The 16,874-nt window shown below is 42.7% G+C and overlaps 1 protein-coding gene across 1 annotated transcript in view; it reads left to right on the top strand.

Annotated features, from left to right (window-relative positions):
• Nucleotides 1–252: 252 nt before the first annotated feature.
• Nucleotides 253–16,874, top strand: part of LOC308676249 (cell division cycle protein 27 homolog) — a gene marked incomplete at both ends in the record, with an annotated part of 185,951 nt that continues 169,329 nt past the window's right edge. Inside the window, 3 exon segments of the mRNA XM_081342064.1 lie at nucleotides 253–264; nucleotides 723–798; nucleotides 12,005–12,236. Of these exon segments, the coding sequence (XP_081198190.1) occupies nucleotides 253–264; nucleotides 723–798; nucleotides 12,005–12,236 (320 nt within the window).

Genomic DNA, 16,874 nt, shown 5'->3' on the forward strand with positions numbered 1-16,874 from the left:
AAGTTTTTATACAGTTTTCTAAGGCAGGATATAGATGCCTAACAAATATCCTATTGGCTCCATGCCATCCATATTCCTAAATCTCAACTAATGGATACTTCAAGAGTTATCTAACAGACTTTCTATTGGCTCCATGCCATCCCTATTCCTACATCTTAGATAATGGTTACTTCAGGAGTTATCTAACAAACACTCTGTTGGCTCTACATGTTCCCTCTTCCCTATCTTAGCCATACGTCTGGTTTGGTATGCATGGTATGTCCGGCAATTGGCTCTTAATCTTTGACCATTCAGCATCTAGGCAGGCTTTGCAAGTACACACTTCCTGCTTTCCTTTGATCTCTGTTAGGCAGGCTCTGCATATCTCCCCCATCTTCCTGTTTGTGTACATGCCAGAACAATGAAGAGCTGACTCATCAGTTGAAATGTTTTTCTGCACTTCAGAAAATAGTTTAATTTTACTTTCCCTTTCTAAACTGCTTATCATCCTGATCACTCCTCAAGGTGGCTTAAAGTAACAAGATTAGAATAGGTTAATTAGTTAATTATTAATTCTAATGCATTTCAAAAATTATTACAGAATTAGTTTTAAAATCAAGTTAAAACATAATTTCAGGTAAACATGTTGACATAGTAAAATATTTGGAAATATACAGTCTTTTTCACTTTTTTCTTTTGCTTGCATCCAGTAATGATAACAATTATTCTTCTCTTTCTCATAGGCTGCTATATGGCAAGCCCTTAACCACTATGCTTATCGGGATGCTGTGTTTTTGGCAGAGAGACTGTATGCAGAAGGTATGAATCTGCTCTAAAATAAAGATTAGCACTATTTGCAGAATTCTTAAAATAGTCTGAAGCTTTTTTCCAGCATTATCCATTAAATCCTAAATGGTAATGTGGTCTGATATAGATGGTATCTGTATACAGCTAACCAGTGGTATAGGAGTCCTCCTGTGCTTGAAAATATATTTTTAATTGACAGCATTCTGAGTATATTGTCCAGTGAAGGTAACGGCAATTCTTATTTTAAAAAGCCAAAATTTGGGCTTCTTTGACAGTTCAGCCCTCAGCTGGAAGGAAGTCTTACTCTGTAATGTAGTTGTATGAAAATTAGACATTTTAAAGTTGTAGAAAGTACTCTTGTATGCTGAAAGGTACTTTATTGTATTATATTGTTGTTGTTGTTAGCTGCGAAGTCGTGTCCGACCCATCGCGACCCTATGAACAACGTTCCTCCAGGCCTTCCTGTCCTCTACCATCTTCTGGAGTCCATTTAAGCTCACGCCTACTGCTTCAGTGACTCCATCCAGCCACCTCATTCTCTGTCGTCCCCTTCTTCTCTTGCCCTTAATCTTTCCCAGCATTAGGCTCTTCTCCAGTGAGTTATTTCATCCCAAAGATGCTTTTTCACAAGACAACTGGACTTTCTTGTTTTTCTTTGAAGACATTTTGCTTCTCATCCAAGAAGCACAAAAATGGGAGTTATCAGAACCCTACACCACCGAGCTGAAGACCTGCCTACCAGCAAAGATGGGAAAGAAAAAGAACTAAAATAACAAAAAAAGCTTCTTTCAACAATAACAAAAAAAGCTTCTTTCAACATGTAAAAAACAAGAATAAAGTGAAGGAAATGATTGGTCCATTAGTGGGGGAAAGTGGCAAGAAGGTGACAAGCAACAGGGAGAAAGCAGAACTATTTAACTCATTTTTTGCATCTGTCTTTACACAAAGGGAAAAAACAGTCCAACCTATCAAAAACAGTACCATAAAAATAGATTAGAAACACAAGTTAAGATAGGCAAGAAAATGGTAAGTGAGCACCTATCCAGCCTAGATGAGTTCAAATCACCAAGACCAGATGGATTATAACCCAAGGTTCTCAAGGAACTGGCAGATGTGATCTCAGAACCACTGAAGTATATTTTTCAAAGATCCTGGAGCACTGGGGAACTACCAGAGAACTGGAAAAGAGCTGGTATAGTTCCCATCTTCAAAAGAAAGGGGAAAAAATAGATCCAGGAAACTACAGACCTATCAGCCTGACCTCAATATCTGGGAAGATTCTGGAAAAGATAATCAAGCAACAAATCAGCGAACACCTACAGGCAAACAAAGTCATTACCAAAAGCCAACATGGGTTTGTCAAAAACAGATCATACCAGACAAATCTTATTGCATTTTTTTTTTAATTGAAAAGTTTTAAAATACAGTTTTCCTTTAAAAAACCCCCCTTCCCCCTCCCTGCTCCCCCCCTACCTCCCCCCAACCTCCCTCCCTCCCCCCCTCCCTCCACCCCCCCTCCCCCCCGACTTCCCAGAGCTAAATACAAGGTATATATATATATAAAAAGGCAATCATAAACAACCATATACTAACAACTATAAATTCTAAAATCCATCACTCTCTAGCTTATATAGGATAAGACACACCTTAACAATATTAAATATATATAAAAAACTAGAATAAAAAAAGAAAAAAAAACGAAAGAAGACTTATTAGAATGCTACATAAAACTTCTTAACCCTATACTTGTTCTGGATAAACTCAATCCATTTTCTCCATTCCATAATATAACGTTCTTGCGAATGATCTTTCAAATAGGCCGAAATCTTCGCCATCTCTGCCAGGTCGGAAACCTTTAAAGTCCACTCTTCTATGGTCGGCAGTTCCTCTTTCTTCCAATATTGGCCTATCAAAAGTCTTGCCGCCGTAATTAAGTTCAACATCAGCTTGGTGTCCACAACTGTAGCGTCTGCAATTATTCCCAACAAAAAAAGTTGCGGACAAAACTTTATCCTCTGTTTAAAAATCTTCTGCATATTCCACCAGACTTTTATCCAAAAAGCCTTAACCTTCTTGCATGTCCACCATATGTGAAAATATGTTGCATCTTCATCACCACACCTCCAACATTTAGGCTGATAATTCGGATACATACTTGCAAGCTTTTTAGGATCTAGATGCCATCTATAAAACATTTTGTAAAAGTTCTCTCTTAGATTTTGAGCTTGAGTAAATTTTACGTTCCTCACCCAAATCTTTTCCCACGTGTCCATTGTAATAACTTCCTGGATATTTTGGGCCCATTTTATCATACAATCCTTAACAAGCTCTGTTTCCGAGTCAATCTCTATCAATGCAAGATATATCCGTTTAATATGTGCTGATCCCTGATTTCTAATCTGCTTTATCAAATTTTCATCAGTCATTGTAAATCCATTTTTCTGGTCTTCTTTCCACCTGGCCCGTAATTGGATATATTGAAACCAAGTTTGAACAACCTTCTCTTCTCGCAAGAGGCTATATGATTTCAAACACCAAACATTCCTTTCCAGGCTTAAAATTTCCTTGTACGTAGTCACATCATGTTTGAAACCAGCATGTATATTTTCTATTGCGTGTTTTGGAATTGCCCACAATGGTATCTTGCTGCTTAGCTTATGTCTATACTTCTTCCAAACTCTCAGCAATGCCTGTCTTAAAATATGCATCCTAAACACAGTATCTACCTTCTTATCATACAACAAATATGCATGCCAGCCAAACAACAAATCATGGCCCTCAAGATTTAATAACCTCAATTGCGTCAAATTAATCCAATCGCTTATTCCTACTAATGCAGCAGCTTCATAATATAATTTAAAATTAGGCAATTTAAGGCCACCTCTCTCACGAGTATCCTGCATAATCTTAAGTTTAACTCGTGGCTTTTTCCCTGCCCACACAAATTTATTGATACCACGCTGCCATTCCTCCAAGTTAGAATCTTTCTTAAGAATCGGTATCATTTGAAACAAAAATAAAAATTTGGGCAGAACATTCATTTTCACTGCTGCAATCCGTCCCAACAAAGACAATTGCAATTTTTGCCAACTCTCCAATTCTTTTTGAATTTTCCCCCATAGTTTTTCATAATTATTTTTATATAGCTTTGTATTAGAGGGCGACAAAATCACCCCCAGATATTTAACCCTTTTAACAATCTCAAATCCAGTTAATCCTTCTAAGAGAGCCTTCTGTGAAACTGTCATATTTCTAGCCAAAATTTTAGTTTTCTGTGTATTTACTTTAAATCCAGAAACCTTCCCATATTGTGTTATTATCTCCATCAGGTCCACAACAGAGTTTTCTGGCTGGGTCACTGTAACAACCAGATCATCTGCAAATGCTCTCAATCTATAGTCCTGATCTCCAACTTGTATCCCCTTAATTTTTTCCGAGTTCCGAATCTTAACCAATAGTATCTCTAATGTTAACACAAATAACAAGGGCGATAACGGACACCCTTGCCTTGTGCCCTTCTCAATATTACATGCTGCTGTCAGGCTATTGTTAACTATGATTCGGGCAGTTTGTTTTTGATATAATGCCCTAATCGGCTGTAAAAATTTTTCCCCAAAATCCATTTTATCTAAAACTTTCAACAAAAATTGCCAATTCAATTGATCAAAGGCCTTTTCAGCATCTAAAAAGATTAGCGCTGCAGAGATCTGGTTGTGCCTTTCCAAAAACTCTAACACATCAACTATATGTCTCACATTATTTTTCATTTGCCTACCACTAATAAACCCCGTTTGATCCCCATGAATCACCTGTTGCAGAACCCTCATCAGTCTATTAGCCAAAACCTTAGCAAATATCTTATAATCTGTATTTAAAAGCGATATCGGTCTGTAATTTTTAACTTGAGTAGCATCCTGGTCTTCCTTCGGAATCAAAGAGATAAAAGCTGTTCTCCAAGACGGTGGCACCTTTCCCCACCTCTGAATTGTCTGAAACAGTTCCTTTAACGGCTTTATCATCTCAAATTGTAAATTTTTATAATAGGCCGCAGTCAAGCCATCCGTGCCTGGCGCTTTATCCACCTTCAGTTCCTTAATTGCTATAAAAATTTCTTCTTCTGTAATCAGTTGATTAATCCCCTCTTTTTGTACTTGCGTAAGAGCCGGGATGCTAGCATTCTCCAAGTATATATCAATATCTTTTACATTAATTTCCTCTTTAGTATATAATTTCGAATAAAAATCCACAAAAGCATCCTTAATAAGATTCTGTTGAAACACAACCCTTCCTTTATACTCAATCTTATCTATATTAGAGGCCCTTTGTTTTTTCCTCAGTCTATAAGCTAACCATCTGCCTGGTTTATTAGCGTTGCAAAAAGTATTGTGCCTAGCAAACCGCAGATTGGTTGCCACTTGATCTGCCATTAATTTATCAAATTGTCCTCTTAGCAATCTAATAGCCTCCTTGATCTTCACATCCTCTGGATTCAAAATCAAAGCCTTTTCTTTTTCCTTTATTTCATTCTCCAGTTCTTTCCTTCTAGTTTCCACTACACGTCTATGTCTATTATTCATATATATCAACACCCCTCTCATATAGGCCTTGCTAGCATCCCAAACCATGTCCATAGAGGTACCCTTATTCATATTAACCTCAAAAAAATCCTTCATCCGCTGTTTGCATTCTTCCACATTTCTCTGATTTCTAAACAAATTCTCATTTACGTGCCACGAGCGCCTGTCTCTTTTCTCCTTATCAATCTCCAACCAAACTGGACTGTGGTCAGAAATAGTTCTTGCACAAATCTTCACCTTTTTAGTTCTCAAAAAAAAATCATTAGTCAACAAAATAAAATCAATCCTCGAAAAAGATTGGTGTCTGTCAGAATAAAAAGTATAATCCTTCTCCTGCAAGTGTCTCTCACGCCAAATATCTCGCAATTCCAGGTCATCCTTCATTTCAAAAAAAGATTTAGGCAGTCTAGCATGACTTGGAATGCGCTTAAAAGCTCCAGCCTTGTCCAACTGTACATCCAAAACACCATTCCAGTCTCCCATAAAAATAAAAGATTTATAATCCAACTGGGTAAGCTTTGTGTGGAGTAAGCTAAAAAAATCAGCTTGTTGTTGGTTAGGTGCATATAATCCAACTAGAAGCGTCTTTTTACCTTCTAACAACAGCTCAATCATAACATATCTTCCATGCTTATCTGCTTCAATTAAGTCTGCTGTTAAGGCACTTTTAACATAAACAACCACTCCATTTTTCTTATTCTCTGAAGAGGCAACAAATTGCGTACCCAGTCTCGAGTTCAATAAATGCTTTTGATCCAAAACTCTAATATGCGTTTCTTGCAAACATATAACATCTATCTTAAATTGTTTTAAATATTGAAAAACTTTCTTCCTCTTCTGCGGTGAATTTAGTCCATTAACATTCCAGGTTAGAAATTTAGTTGCCATGCATATCCTCCAAAAGCTCTTGGACCACAGCTTTGATAGGACTAACTTCTTTAGGCCGTGCTCCTCCCACAGCTTGACTATATGTACGTTGTGAAGAATCTGAAGACTTTTGCTGATCTTGTTCTTTTATTTTCTTTGCTCGTTTTAAAGCAGCACGCGTTACTCTTTGCTCTCTAGGATCATCCAAAGAAGTTGTAGCTTGATCTCCTCCAGCACCACTTTCCTCTGTTTCATCCTCTTGATGTTCTCCTTCTCCAGATCCCTTTCCAGCTTCCAGAAGTGTTAATGGGGTTGCTTTTAAGACATTATTGTAGAAATCACGCGCTTGCTTCACAGTAATCAGCCGATACCTTTTACCTTCATGCATCACCATCAGCCCATCTGGAATCTCCCATCTGAACCTTATATCTCTTTGCTTAAGCTCATGCACGAGAAATGTATAGTCCTTCCTTCCCCTTAAAATCCTTGGAGGAATTTCTTTTAAAACCAAGACTTCTTGTTCAGCAATCACCACTTTAGCATCATAGGCAGCTTGTATAACTTGATCTCTAATCTCTCTTTTTGCAAAATAAACCACCACATCTCTAGGCAACTTTCTCTGTCTGGCAATCCATGAATTCACCCGAAACACTTTATCCATAGCTGCTCTTATTTCAGATGCTGGCTGGTTTAATACCACTTCAAGAGCCTCAGAAATCAGCTGCTTTAAATCTTCTTTAATATTCTCTTTTAAACCTCTGATTCTGACATCAAACTGCATCTGGTAATATTGGGCTAGGCTTAACTCCCTTTCCACTTTGTCTCTTGCATTTTCATTCTCCCGTGCTTTTACTTCTAATATAGCATTCCTTTGAGCCAGATCATCCATTTTTTCATCTAATTCTTCCACACATTCCGCCACTTTATGCACTGAAGACAAAATGTCTACCTTCATCACGCTGAACTTCTGTTCCATCCTCTCTTCCATTCTCTCCTCCAATTTCTCCAATTTCTCCTCCATCTGTGCAAATTTATCACCCATTGATTGATTGATTGATTCCAAAAGTTTATCCAGAGCATCTCGTAAGTCCTTCGATGTCAGCGCTTCAGGAGGGTGCAACGCCTGTAGTGATGATTGTTGCACCGGCGAGGATCCACCGCTCCGAAGAGGGGGAGGTTTCGCCGCCATCTTTTAGTCCTCAAGTATGACGCACTTTCACTTAAAGTTTCAAAAGTCCAACAAGCTAGAGAGTATAGTAAAATAATCCTCTTCACCTTTGCCTCTTGTACCGCTCTGCCTGCTCCTTTAAATCATAGTCCTTTCTTCAGGCAGGGATGGTTCGCAGACGCCTGGCTCTGCTCCAAGAAGTTCGGAGCAGAGACGCCGGCCAGCTGGGAGCAACCCAGGCTTCGGGGGAGTTCAATCCTTCAGCCGCCCAAGCTCCAAGCTCAGGCGGCCCCGGAGAACTCTACCCCTACCTGGGGCCTCACCCCCTCCTCTTCTCCCGAGGAGGGGGCTTCAATTTCGCCCGAACAGCTGATCGGCGCTGTTTCGGGCGAAAAAACAAACAGCTGAGCCGCGGGCAGCCCGGGAAGGCTGTCTTCGGCGCCGCGCCGCCACCGGAAGTTATCTTATTGCATTTTTTGACCAAGTGACAAAATTAGTGGACCAGAGGAATGCTGTGGATATAATTTATTTGGACTTCAGTAAGTCCAAATAAATTATATCCACAGCATTCCTCTTGATAAAGTAGATCACACCCTACTACTTGATAAGATAGAAAAATGTGGGTTAGATAGCATCACCACCAGATGGATTCGTAGCTGGCTGACCGGTCGTACTCAGTGTGTGGTCCTCAATGGAACTGCATCTACATGGAGGGAAGTGTGTAGTGGGGTGCCCCAAGGCTCTGTTCTGGGCCCAGTGCTCTTCAACATCTTCATCAACGATTTGTATGAGGGGATAGATGTAGAACTCATCAAATTTGCAGACGACACCAAGCTGGCAGGAATAGCCAATACTCCAGAAGATAGGCTTAAGATACAGGAGGATCTGAACAAACTGGAACACTGGGCGCTATCCAACAAAATGAAATTCAATAGTGAAAAAAGTAAAGTTGTACATTTAGGCAAGAAAAATCAAATGTACAGGTATAGTATAGGTGGTACCTTGCTCAATAGTAGCAACTGTGAGAGAGATCTTGGAGTCCTAGTGGACAATCACTTAGATATGAGCCAGCAGTGTGCTGCAGCTGCCAAAAAAGCCAACACAGTGTTTGGCTGCATTAACAGCGGGATAGAATCAAGATCACATGAAGTATTAATACCACTTTGCAATGCCTTAGTAAGGCCACACTTGGGATACTGCATCCAGTTTTGGTCACCACGATGTAAAAAAGATGTTGAGACTCTAGAAAGAGTACAGAGAAGAGCAACAAAGGTGATTAGAGGTCTGGAAGCTAAAACATATAAGGAACGGTTGCTGGAATTGGGTATGTCTAGTTTAATGAAGAGAAGGACGGGGGACATGATAGCAGTGTTCCAATATCTCAGGGGCTGCCACAAAGAAGAGGGAGTCAAGCTATTCTCCAAAGCACCTGAAGGCAGGACAAGAAGCAACAGATGGAAACTAATCAAGGAGAGAAGCAACCTAGAACTAAGGAGAAACTTCCTGACAGTTAGAACAATTAACCAGTGAAACAACCTGCCTCCAGAAGTGGTGAATGCTCAAACACTGAAAGTTTTAAAGAAGAGACTGGACAGCCATTTGCCTGAAATGGTATAGGGTTTCCTGCCTGAGCAGGGGTTTGGACTAGATGACCTCCAAGGTCCCTTCCAACTTTATTATTATTATCATTGTTGTTGTTATTATTATTATTATTATTATTATTATTCTGTCTTAGGCCCAGTACTGTTCAATATCTTCATAAATTACTTAGATTAGGGGACTGAGGCTTCTGGAGACAGATGTTAAGGATGGTTTCTTACCATTTAGAGCTAAATATGGAACATCCATTTTATTTTTTTGTAAGTGATCTTTTTAAATTATCCAACCAATTAGCCGTTCTTTAACCTCCCCTAAGCAAATATAAGTAAAATTCATTTTTTTCTGTCCAGTGAGAAGTATATCTTTTCTGTCCAGGGAGAAGAAAGAACCATTAAAGAACCATTAACCATTATCAGTCAAGATTTATAATCCAAAATGTTCCATCATATCAGGCAATAGTGTATGTTTCTTCTACAGGAAAATAGTTCCACAATACAGTTCTGAAAGTCAGTATTTGTGTTCATAGTTCAGACAGGCCAATTTTAGAGTAGTATTATCGTCTCTGCCACACAGATAAGCAGCCCCCAAGTCTGTTCCTTTTTCTCAGCTGCAATTCTCAAAAATAAAAGCTTCCAAGGCCAGCCAGAGTCTTATCTAGCTCTGGGCTTCAAGCCAGGTTTCTTTTAGGCATAATAAGTTGTAGTGCCCTAATTCACCACTAGATGTCATTAACGCTGTTTTAACTTATATTGTAAACTTTGCAATTCTTTTTTTTAAAAAAAGGTCTTAAAAGCACTTTTAGTCCCCAAATTTCCAATACCTTGCTAGGCCCCAAACACGGGACAAATCTTTTTTCCTGTTTCAGCCTAACCCAAGGCCATCCACAGGCAGTATTCACAACAGTGACAGCTCATATTTGTGTAAACTTTTTTGGATTGCTCAAAAAAATAAAGGGAACACTTAAACAACACAATGTACTGTATTTAATAGTAGGATGTCTTATTTTCTGTTCCCTTTATTTTTTTGTGCAATATACAGTGTATATGTATATGTATGTGTATGTATATATATATATATATATATATATATATATATATATATATATATATATATATATATATATATATATATATATATATATATATATATATATATATATATATATATATTTTAAAGGTAAAGATTCCCCCGCACATGCGTGCTAGTCGTTTCCAACTCAGGGGCCGGTGCTCATCTCCGTTTCAAAGCCGAAGAGCCAGCGTTTGTCCAAGGACATCTCCATGGTCATGTGGCCGGCATGACTAGACACCAAAGGCGCACAAAGCACTGTTACCTTCCCACTGTAGTGGTCCCTATTTTTCTACTTGCATTTTTACGTGCTTTCAAACTGCTAGGTTGGCAGAAGCTGGGACGAGTAACAGGTGCTCACTCTGTTACGCGGCACTTGGGATTCGATCCGCCAAACTGCCGACCTTCTGATCGACAAGCTCAGCGTCCTAACCCACTGAGCCACCGCGTCATATATATATTCCAAATTAGTCTTGTAGGTTTCTCCATTTTCCCCAAGTAATTAATTTGCTGCTTTTCTTTTCCTGAGGGAATGGGGCGGAAATTCCCTTTCCCTCATCGGGCAGAGTGCTTTGGGCAGATTTTCAGGAAGAGGTCCTAAAGTCATAAAGAGAGGCTGAGGTCTCACCCAGTTTCATCCACGTTGATGTAAGATTTCATGATAGTGCTTGTTGTCTACCTTTGACAGCAGCTTCTGACTGGCTATGGCGAATGTAGCCAGTCTTTCCCCCACCGGTTTGGAGGGCTTCCTCGGATCAAACAGGAGGGCTCACACACACACACACACACACACACACACACACACAAACACCCCGCAATCAACGAGGGTCCCATCCTTGTCACCTCTACGGGGTGACTTTCAACCCTTTCCAATGTCCCTCAGCAGGGTAAAACCGAACACACCAGTTTCATCCACGTTGATGTAAGATTTCATGATAGTGCTTGTTGTCTACCTTTGACAGCAGCTTCTGACTGGCTATGGCGAATGTAGCCAGTCTTTCCCCCACCGGTTTGGAGGGCTTCCTCGGATCAAACAGGAGGGCTCACACACACACACACACACACACACACACACACACACACACACAAACACCCCGCAATCAACGAGGGTCCCATCCTTGTCACCTCTACGGGGTGACTTTCAACCCTTTCCAATGTCCCTCAGCAGGGTAAAACCGAACACAAAAGACGGAGCCCCGTCTTCCTCCGTCTGCATTGCTGCGACATCAAAACCGGAAGCCCTTTTAACAGTTCCAAGAAGGCTCCACACCTATTTGCACTACTCAGGCGACCCTGATGACACAGATAAACCTTCAGGTGGCCTCAACAACTCTAAAAGAATGCAAATGACCAACTGTCTGCAAGGAGTATAAATTCTTCCATTCCCCACCATCCAGTCAGAGCTGAAGAAGCTTCTTGAATGAGAAGTGAAACATCTTCAAAGAAAACCAAGAAAGTCCAGTTGCCTCATGAAAAAGCATCTTTGGGAGAAGTATGACCTGGATGACTGAGAATTTCCATAGTCGTATATTATTTCATATTTACATACAGGTAATCCCTAAGTTGAGAGCATTCCCTTAGCGAACGTTCAAAGCCCCCTAGTGCTTATGAGCAAATCCCAAAATTACGAATGTTACCACACCATGGCAGTCTTTCACCCTTACAAGCGACTGCAATGGCAATGCAACATTCACCCTGGTTATTCCCTCCCTCCCCCACCCCCACCCCAGGTCTCCCTTGGCACTAGGCCTTCAATACTCACCCTGCGAAGATCAAGATCCTTCGCTTTCTTGGCTGCTCCAGGCCTTTGGTGCATTCACAGAGAATGGACGCCTAAAGTAATGCAAGATCACACGAGATCAGTGGTGAGAGATCTCACACTACTGATCTTGTGTGATCTCATGCTACTTTAGGCCTCTGTTCTCTGCAAACCGAGAAGGGAACCGAAGCCAGGGCACACTTCTGCATGCCTCCAGAGGCTTGATCTGGGCGCTGGAGGCCTTTTTCAGGCCGCTGCTGCCTGGATCTGAGGCCAGGAGACACTTCCGCGTGCCTCTAGAGGCTGGATCCAGGAGTCGGAGGCCTTTTCCAGACCGCTGCTGCCCCAAAGTGAAGCCAGGGCATGCTTCCACATGTCTCTGGAGGCCCAATCCAGGCCCGGATCTGAGGCTGTGAGACGCTTCCATGTGCCTCTGGAGGCTGGATCTGGGCCTTGGAGGCCTTTTCCAGGACACTACTGCCTGGTTCTGAGGCCGGGGGACACTTCTGCATGCCTCCGGAGGCTGGATCTGGGCGTCGGAGGCCTTTTCCAGGCTGCTGCCACACGGAAATGCCACCCAAATATGACATTTGAAGCCCATGACCAGGATCCGTCCGTGTGTGGTGGCTCTTGATGCACTGACTCCAGCCTCAGTCCACTCCTTGTGAAAGTCCCCAACACTTTTGAATGACCTTTTCCTGACAATCCTCTCCAGGCTGCGGTCATCTCTGCTGCTTGTGCACCTTTTTCTTCCACACTTTTCCCTTCCACATAACTTTCTATTAATGTGCTTTGATACAGCACTTTGGGAACATCCAACTTCTTTTACAATTACCTTTTGAGGCTTTCCCTCCTTATGGAGGGTGTCAATGATGGTTTTCTGCACAACTGTCAGGTCAGCAGTCTTCCCCATGATTGTGATTCCTCCTGAACCAGACTGAGAGACCATTTAAAGGCTCAGGAACCCTTTGCAGGTGTTATGGCTTAATTAGCTGATTAGAGTGGGACACTTTGAGCCTAGAATATTGCACCTTTTCACAATATTCTAATTTTCTGAGATTGTGGATTTGGGGTTTTCATGAGCTGTACACCATAATCATCACAATTATGACAAATCACGGCTTGAACTATCTTGCTTTGCATGTAATTAGTTTATCTCATATATTAGTTTCCCCTTTTAAGTTGCATTACTGAAATAAATGAACTTTTGCACGATATTCTAATTTTTCAAGGTTCACCTGTATAACCCAACCAGTGCCTTAAACTTTAAAATAGCTGATTTTAACAAACTCAGAGACAGCCTAAGAAAAATTCCATGGATGAAAATCCTAAAGGGGAAAACAACTCAAGAAATGTGGGAAACTATGAAAAATATGATCATAAAAGCCCAGTCCAACACAATACCATTGAAAAAGAAAAACAAGAAATCCAAGAAATCCAGCATGGTTGCACAAAGATCTCACTGATACACTGAAAGTTAAAAGGACAAGTACAAAAAATGGAAAGAGGGACACACATAACTAAGGCAGAATATCAGCAGATAGCCCAACTCTGCAAAGATGAAGTCAGGAAAGCAAAGGCTCAGAATGAAGGAAGACTTGCAACAAAAGTCTGCAACAACCCGCAGCGATGAGGGTGGCGAGGTGTAATTACTTCTCTGCCCTCATCGCGTCCGCAGATAATCGCCCGGCCGCCCTGTTTAGGGTGACCCGCTCCCTCTATAATCAGGAGGTGAGGGAGGAACCCTTGCAGGGCCGTGCCGAGGAGTTTGGTCAACATCTGTTGGAGAAAATCGCTCGGATTCGGACCGGTCTGGACTCCAACTGGGCAGAGTCCGACGATCAGGACACGGGCGGTCTTGTCGATGTTATCTGGGAGGAGTTTGATTCTGTGACCCCTGATGAAGTGGACAGGATTATGGGGAGGTTGAGCTCCACCACATGTTTATTGGACCCGTGCCCTTCTTGGATGGTCTATGCAGCTAGGGAGAGGACACGAGGCTGGTTCCAGGCAGTTATATCTGCTTCTTTGAGTGAGGGTAATTTCCCCGCCGTCTTGAAGGAGGCGGTGGTGAGACCTCTCCTCAAGAAGCCTGCCCTGGACCCAGCTGTGTTGAATAACTTTCGTCCGGTTTCCAACCTTCGCTTTCTTGCGAAGGTTGTTGAGAGTGTGGTGGCGCATCAGCTCCCCCTGGTTCTGGATGAAGCAGATTATCTAGACCCGTACCAATCGGGTTTCAGGCCCGGGTACAGCACGGAGACGGCATTGGTCGCTCTGGTGAATGATCTCTGGAGGGCCCGGGACAGAGGACATTCCTCTGTCCTTGTCCTATTAGACCTCTCGGCGGCTTTCGATACCATCGACCATGGTATCCTGCTGCGGCGTCTCAGGGGATTGGGAGTGGGAGGCACAGTTCTTCAGTGGTTCTCCTCCTATCTCCTGGGACGCTCGCAGTCGGTGTTGGCAGGGGGGCAGAGGTCGACCCCAAGGACTCTCGTTTGTGGAGTTCCTCAGGGGTCGGTCCTCTCGCCTCTCCTGTTCAACATCTACATGAAACCGCTGGGTGAGATCATTCGTGGTTTTGGAGTTGGGTATCATCAGTACGCCGATGATACCCAGCTTTTCATTTCGACCCCAAACCACCCCAGTGATGCCCTCGATGTGATGTCCCGTTGCCTGGAGGCGGTTCGGGTCTGGATGGGGAGGAACAGACTTCAGCTCAACCCTGACAAGACTGAGTGGCTGTGCATTCCGGCATCCCGGGACATTCAAAATATTCTACCTCTTTCCATGGGGGGGTGAGTTTTTACCCCCCGTAGATAGGGCTCGCAACTTGGGAGTCCTCCTAGATTCACGGCTTACTCTGGAAGATCATATAGTGGCTGTGACTAGGGGGGCTTTCGCCCAGGTTCGCCTGGTGTGCCAGTTGCGGCCCTATCTAGACCGGGATGCCCTGTGTACGGTCACACATGCGCTTGTGACCTCTCATCTGGACTACTTCAACGCTCTCTACATGGGGCTTCCCTTGAAGACCACTCGGAGGCTCCAGCTGGTACAGAATGCAGCCGCGAGAGTTGTCTTGGGAGTTTCCCGGTACTCCCATGTTACACCTTTGCTCCGCGAGCTGCATTGGTTACCAGTTGTCTTCCGGGTTAGATTCAAGGTTTTGGTTATGGTCTTTAAGTCCTTACATGGCATGGGTCCGGAGTACCTCGGGGACCACCTGCTGCCGGCGTCAACTTCCCTCCGCCTTGTGCGTTCCCACAGAGAGGGCCTCCTCAGGGTGCCTCCGGTCAGAGAATGTCGGCTGGTGGCCCCCAGGGGGAGGGCCTTCTCTGTGGGCGCTCCGGCTCTATGGAACCAACTGCCGGTTGAGCTCCGGATGGCACCGGACCTTCGCTCCTTCCGGCGCGGTCTGAAGACCCATTTATTTGAACAAGCTGGCCTGGCCTGATGGGGGGCGTTAGGGTTTTTAATGGGTTTTTATATTGTTATTGTTTTTTATCTGGGCAATTGTTTAATTCTCTTTTAATTTTTGTACTTTCTATTTATATATGCCCTGTTCACCGCCCTGAGTCCTTCGGGAGAAGGGCGGTATACAAATTTAATAAAATAAAAAAAATAATAAATAATAATTAAAAAAATTTCTTTCAACATATAAATAACAAGAAAAATGTCAAGGAAACAGTAGGTCCACTTAAGAGAGAAGTTGGCAAGGAAGTAACAGAGGAGAGACTTCCGGTGGCGACGCGACGCCGAAGACAGCTGTTTTTGGGCTGCCCGCTCCGCAGCTGTGTTTTTCCATCGTAAACAGCGCCGATCAGCTGTTTAGATGGATTTGAAGCCCCCTCCTCGGGAGAAGAGGAGGGGGTGAGGCCCCAGGTAGGGGTTGAGCTCTCCGGGGCCGCCTGAGCTGAGAGTTTGGGCGGCTGAAGGATTGAGCCCCCCCGAAGCCTGGGTTGCTCCGAGCTGCGCAGCGCCCCTGCTCCGGGATTTATGGAGCAGAGCCAGGCGTTAGCAACCTCCCTGCCAAAAGGAAATACTTTTGATTGTTAAGATGCAGGCAGAGCGGTACAGGAGGTCAAGGTGATGTGGACTCTTATCTTTACTCTCTAGCTCAATGGATTTTATAGCTTTAAAGTGAAAGTGCGCAATAAGTGAAAGTGGGGGAAGATGGCGGCTAAAACTTCTAAAGCTCTTCGGAGTGCGGGGTCTTCCCTGGTGCAACAGACCTCATTGCAAGCTTTGCTTCCTCCTGTACCTCCTCCGACATTGACGCTTAAGGATTTACAAGATGCTCTTGGAAAGCATTCACAATTGATGTCTGACATGATGGATGAAAAGTTGAAAAAGCTGGAGGAGAAAATGGAGGAGAAAATGGAGAAATTGGAGAAGAAGATGGAAGAGAAGTTTAGAGCAATGAGGGTGGACATGTTGTCTATAATTGAATCTGTAGCTGAATGTGTGCAACAGCTGGATGTAAAAGTGAAGGATCTCAGTCAAAAGAACTCTATATTAGAAGCAAAGGTATTAGAAAATGAAAATATAAGGGATAAAATGGACGGAGAATTGAGCCTTGTTCAGTATCATCAGATGCAGTATGCTATTAGAATCAGGGGTTTAAAGGAGAATTGTAAAGAAGATTTAAAGCAGCTGATTTCTGAGGCTCTGGAAGGGGTATTGGGCCAGCCGGCATCTGAAATTGAGGGAAATATGGACAAAATTTTTCGTGTAAATTCATGGATTGCAAGACAGAGGAAGTTACCCAGAGATGTGGTGGTCTATTTTACAAAGAGAGTAATTAGAGATGAAGTCATTCAAGCTGCTTATGATACTAAATTGGTAGTGGCTGAGCAAGAAGTCTTGGTTTTAAAAGAGATTCCTCCGAAGATTTTAAGGAGAAGGAAAGATTTTGCATTTCTTGTACAGGAACTTAAGAAATGTGATATTAAGTTTAGATGGGAGATTCCAGTTGGACTGGTGGTGACGCATGAAGGTAAAAGACATCGTCTGGTTACTGTGGCCCAGGCACGTGATTTTTATAGCAATG

The sequence above is a fragment of the Vipera berus genome, assembly GCF_964194415.1.
Source record: "Vipera berus genome assembly, chromosome: W".
Classification (NCBI taxonomy): domain Eukaryota; kingdom Metazoa; phylum Chordata; class Lepidosauria; order Squamata; family Viperidae; genus Vipera; species Vipera berus.